Source organism: Chamaea fasciata, unplaced genomic scaffold, assembly GCF_029207755.1.
Source record: "Chamaea fasciata isolate MVZ Bird 193981 ecotype frontalis unplaced genomic scaffold, bChaFas1.0.hap1 SCAF_3, whole genome shotgun sequence".
Classification (NCBI taxonomy): Eukaryota; Metazoa; Chordata; class Aves; order Passeriformes; family Sylviidae; genus Chamaea; species Chamaea fasciata.
Window position 1 is genome coordinate 30,292,953 of NW_027094088.1, and position 5,680 is coordinate 30,298,632.

At 43.0% G+C, this 5,680-nt stretch overlaps 1 protein-coding gene across 1 annotated transcript; it reads right to left on the bottom strand.

Moving 5' to 3' along the window:
* Positions 1 to 826: 826 nt before the first annotated feature.
* On the bottom strand, positions 827 to 5,649 carry CRIPT (CXXC repeat containing interactor of PDZ3 domain). Its single transcript, XM_066178480.1, has 5 exons — positions 5,600 to 5,649; positions 4,652 to 4,717; positions 4,174 to 4,228; positions 3,398 to 3,501; positions 827 to 1,288 (listed from the first exon to the last, which is right to left on the bottom strand). Exons 1-5 carry the CDS (start codon positions 5,613 to 5,615, stop codon positions 1,224 to 1,226), a joined length of 306 nt encoding a protein of 101 aa, XP_066034577.1. The 5' UTR covers positions 5,616 to 5,649; the 3' UTR covers positions 827 to 1,223.
* Positions 5,650 to 5,680: the final 31 nt, after the last annotated feature.

The window sequence follows — 5,680 nt, forward strand, 5'->3', positions numbered from 1 at the left end:
CATTATTTTATTGCCTTGGGCCACCTTGACACCATATGCAAAGTCTCCTTGGAGGCTAACAAGGGAATAACTGATCAGTTTAATGCCTGTGCTGGTTTTGGATGGAGTTAGTTTTCTTCACTGTTTGTGGCTTACTGGGGCTGTGTTCTGGATCTGTGCTGAACACTGAGCTGATCATACAGAGATGTTTTCGTTATTGCGGAGCAGGACTGACACAGAGCCAAGGCTATTCCTGCCTTTTGTACTGGCACCCTGGCAAGGGAGTTGGGGCTGCCTGGGAGGTTGGGAGGAGACACAGCCAGGACAGGTGTCCCCAGCTGACCAAAGAGATAGTAAGCCCAGACCATCTGACACCATACTCAGTGGAAAAAGTGGGAGGAAGAAGGAGAAAAGGGGGGGACATTCTGAGTGATGAGTTTGTCTTCCCAAGAAACCATAACAGCTGATGGGGCCCTGCTCTCCTGAAGATGGCTGAACACCTGCCTGCCTATGGGAAGTAGTGAATTAATTCTTTGTTTTTGTTTTCCCTATTAACTGTTTTTATCCCCAAAGTTTTCAAGCTTTTACGCTTCCAATTCTTTCCCCAATCCTGACGGTGGGAGAGTGAGGGGGCAGCTCCATGGGGCTTGGTTGCTGGCTGGGGCTAAACCACAACAATGCCAAACAATGAACTGGCAGGGCAACTCACCCGATTTCATTAACTTACCAATTTGTGATTTAACCAACCATAACGGTCAGAAACAAAACACAACAGGACAATTGCATTAAATCTGAAGAGCAAGGCCATAATAGTTTGGGATGAGAATAAATACTTATAGGCATACAATTAAATGAAGACACTTTAATGAGGTGATGCAAGTTCATATTTTATACATCTACAAAACATTACCACAAGATAAGCAGAAGACTTGTGATAGGGAAAAAAGGTATTCATCTCAAAGATCTGTGTTCTGAGGGTAACACAGTTTCAACCTAATCACTAGAATCTTCTTCCCTTTAAACTGTTTCAGTTCCTGAAAGCCATTACCTTTAAATACCAGTTAATATTAGTGCTACAATAATGATCAAATATTATGTACATTTTAGGGAATCAGGCTGTCTTTACCTCACATTCCAAGTAAACGCACCATCTTCCAGAAAGTAATATTCACAAACCATTTTAGAGAAAAGTTACTGTACAAAGACACAGAAGCTAAAAGTCATAAAAAGAGTAGTCAGTACAATTAGACAGATGTTTGCTTGTAGTTCTTCGTATCCAAAACCTTCTTGCCACACATTGAGCAGATGCCTATAAGCACACAAAATGTGTAAATTATTTTAAAATCATTAAAATCTTTCATCAAACACACACTTGCTATGCTTTCGTAAGGATCTTTTTCAAAAAATTGTTCAAATGAGCTCTTATTTGCAATCTATCAGTTCTCAGACATGTTCTCAGCAGATACTACAAACTTAAAAGTAATATTGTCACTCCTAATACAAATTAATATGCAGTGTATGTGGGATCCTTCCACTAAAGAAAATAAGCCCTATTTTGAGAGTATTATCATTTACAATACTGCTGGAAGCCTCTGTAATTTGCTGGAATGCCTGAAGAGAGCCAGGAAAGGCTCACTTTTGACAAAAAGGTAAAAATGGTGTATTGATAATCATTTCAAGTCCTGTAGCCAAAGGAGGCCTGAGATGGACAGAAAGGAGCAGGGCTAAGAAAATAAAGTCACCAACAAACTGACTGCTAAATGGGGCATTAACAGGTGGGATGCTTCAGAGAACTGGGAAAATTTAGAATATGTTTTCATAGAATTAAGAGTGAATTGGTGTTTATTTACACCCTATTTATAGAGCAGGAGTGAAAAACAATGAACACCAAGAATACTTGAGAATTGAAGTGATGGACACCGATGTCCCAAAGGACTTTGTCCTAAACTCCCAAGAGTGTCAAGTCAAAAGACCAGAGCACCAAAATGTACACAAGTTTGGCAGAGGAGTGGGTTGTCTCAATCTTTCCCTCTCCTTTCAAAGCAGAAAGGTACTAAGTCTTTTATCTGGTAGGACCACACCTCAATTTACAGAAACGTTCACCAGCAGATGAAAAATGTCAAGTGGCATCTACCCTTGCTTTCTCCAACTTGTGCTTTCCTACATTGACATCATGACTGGACACATATCTGGCAGTCCGTTAGGGAAGAGAACAGCAGGGAACGTGCCACATGATTTACTGTGGAGACCAAAATTCAGCCCACTAAATACTGACTTCAGGTCTATACTGAAGATTAATTAACTTGAGATTGCCTCTCAATTTCAGAGATATGCAACAGCTGGAGCACTAAGCTGTAGGACTGCATTAGCTTCAACAAGTATGCCCTAACAACATCTGTGATGGTTAGAGCTAGAACCTAAAGCCATTAGAAAGTTCTCAATTTTATGGAGATAACAGGTTCAACCTGGAAGGATACACAAAGATCAAATCCTGAAGCCCACCCAAACCACACATAAATTTAAGAAAGAGTAGAAGGTTCTACCACCTGGGGTTCAGACAGCTATCTGGGGAGGACCCAGCAGGCAACATTCCTACAGCAGGCTGCTAAACAACTGACTCAGTGACACAGCACATATTTATCCAACAATTAATTTCATAAACAAAGCTTACTACTGGTTGGCTGTAGCTCTACATCTAAAATTCAGTTCACCTCATGTGCTCTAAGAATTCCTTGGCATTAAATCATGTAACTGACTTCATAATGCCTTTTTTCCATCCAGGAATTTTAGATTTAGCTATTATAAAAATGTGAGAGGAGGGACCAGAAAAGGGACTGCAACAGCAATTGAGTTTTACAAGACCTGGGTTTTTTTTAATTAAGGAAGATCAAACTTGTTAGATGACAGTTCTCTAAGCAATTGCCAAGATTAAGTTTAGAGTTATTTTTCCAAATGTTCTGCTTCAGATACTAGAAACACTTGAAAAGAAGCAGAATTACAGAATGACAAAGGTTTTAAAAAATCTCCTTCAGTCTCTAGTCATGCCCCACTTAAAACACCCAATTTGGATAAGGCTGGCTCAGGACTATTCAAGTCATGCTCTGAATACCCCTTGCAAAGATTCCACAACCTCTGATAGTACCTACTGCTAGAATATTTGATTACTCCCAGACTGAGAAATTGCTTTCCTCGTATGTAATTAGAATTTTTCCACATTCTAACCTGTGCACACTATTTCTTACTCTATCTCTGTGTACCTAAGAGTCTGACTCCATGTTCCCTGTGCCTGCCTACCAGTTGTTGAAGATAGCAATTAAATCTCATCTTAGCCTTCTCTTCATAAATACAAATTCAAGTGTTGTACCTCCTCTCTTGTTCTAAGCCAAACTGGGGTATTTTGGCACTCAGTGAAACTCACCTTTTTTATAGGCACATCCTTGACAATAGTGGGACCCTGGCTGATGGACAGAACTCTTACAAATCCGACATATTGCAAATTTGTTCTTTCCATAAGGATCAAACCTGGAAAAAAGGAAAAGTATTTTATTTATACACCTTGAAATGAAGTATTTTTTCTGCCTCATCCCAAAAAGTCTAAGCCAGAGGGTGCAGTCAGAAACTCCAGCAAAAACTGTAACTTAGAAAAGAAACACACAAGAATTATTTTTAATTATTTCTAAGGCTACACAAAGTATGCAGAAAAGCTCCCACTTTCCCCATTAAGAGACATTTCTTCCATCCCAGACAACAACTTCACGAAACCAGAACTAAAAATGTTTATTTTTATTAAGATACGACATGACTTTGACCTTAAACACCTTCCAGCAGCATCTTGCCCCCTCTCAAACAGAAAGGCCCACAGACATGAAGGAAATGATCAAGAGATTATCCTGGCAATATTGGCACAGAAAATAAGTATTCTCATCTTCTCTCCTACAAAAAGCATCATCTCCTAGCAATTCCAGTGAGAACTGCAGGAAAATACTTGCCCACACTATGTGACTGAGCAGAAAGCACCCTTGAAATATGTATGGACATATTTTTACCAACTAATCAAGTACCATAATCCCCCCAATTCTAATTTATTAAGCATATTTTGGACAAGCTTGGAGTAATTGCCTAGGTATGCAGGAAACTGGCTTCAGTTAGTTGCCTAACTGATGTTCTTAGCCAAAATCAATGTCAAGTACTAACCTTGCCTTCTTTGAGGTCAATGCCTTGTTTTCATTTAATTTGCGACCACCGCTTTCTAAAAAAAAAAAAAGTCAATAACCAAGTAAGTTTCCCTGCCTCAAGCATACTTAAAAAATCTTCACTTACAACTTTTACACATATGCAAATAAAGTCACAAAGAGAGAGAAAATACTCAGCACAGCCTTAGGGGACAGGGTAGCAGAACACTTGATACTCCATTTAAATACTCTATGTATTGTTCTCCTATGTAAGAAGGAAAAAAAAACCCAGAAAACAAAACCAGACAAATTCAATACTGGAGAGTCCTGGACTAACGAATTCCCAATGCATTAGATCAGCATAGGAGGGAAAGTACTTGATTTAATATTTAACCTGATTAGTAATATAAAGTTTTGGTCTTAAGATGGTAACATAGCTCAGGTGCCCAACTGGCTTTCCAATACCTCAAAACCAAGTCGCTAAACTTTGCCGGGGTTACCTGTAGTGTTTCTTGCACCATCTTTCCAAGTATCAGGAGTAATCACTGTTCCAAGCTTCTTCTCACCTACATAGGGACACATTACAAAGGAAAAATCTCAGAATCACAGAGTTAATTAGGTTGGAAAAGTCCTCTGAGTTCATCAAGTCCAACCTATGACCGAACACCACCATGTAATCAGACCACGGCACCGAGTCCCCCATGCAGGCTTTCGTTAAACACCTCCAGAGATGGTGACTCCACCACCCCCCTGGGCGGCCCATTCCAATGTCTGATCTCCATGATTAGGAAGAAATTCTTCCGAATGTCCAACCCAGAAGGCCCCTGGCCCAGTTTAAGACTATGTTCTCTTGCCCTGTTGCTTGTCGCCGGGGAGAAGAGGCCGATTCCCACCTGGCTACACCCTCCTTTCAGGGAGCTGAAGGAAGGGATAAGGCCATCCCTGAGCCTCCTCCTCTCCAGACTGAACAACCTCAACACCCTCGGCCGCTCCTCAGCAGACCTTGTGCTCCAGACCCTCCACCAGCTCTGCTGCCCTTCTATGGACCCACTTCACCACCTCAATGTCTTTATGATAGTGAGGGGCCCAGAACTGATCGCAGCACTCGAGACGCAGCCTCGCCAGTGCCGAGTACAGGGGGACAATCCCTTTCCCGGGTCCTGCTGCTCTGGCTATCGGTGATACAGGACAGAATCATTTAAACTATGCGCATTAACACCCTCCACAGCCGGAGAATTCCAGCTCACACAGGAGAGAATGACAGCTGACACAGGGCCCAGCCGGGAACCGCCACCCGCGGCCCGCCCTGAGCAGCCCGGGACCCGCGGCTGCTGCTCCGCTCAGGGCAGCCCGAGATCCCCGAGGACCGGGCAGGGCAGGGCAGGGCCGGGCCGGGCCGGGCCGGGCCGGGTCGGGCAGGGCAGGGCCCCCCGCACCCCCGTACTCACACTTGTCGCACACCATGGCGGCCCCTCCGCAGCCGCCGCCGCTTCCGGCACCGCCCCGGAGGTGCCGCCGGCCGGGCCCCG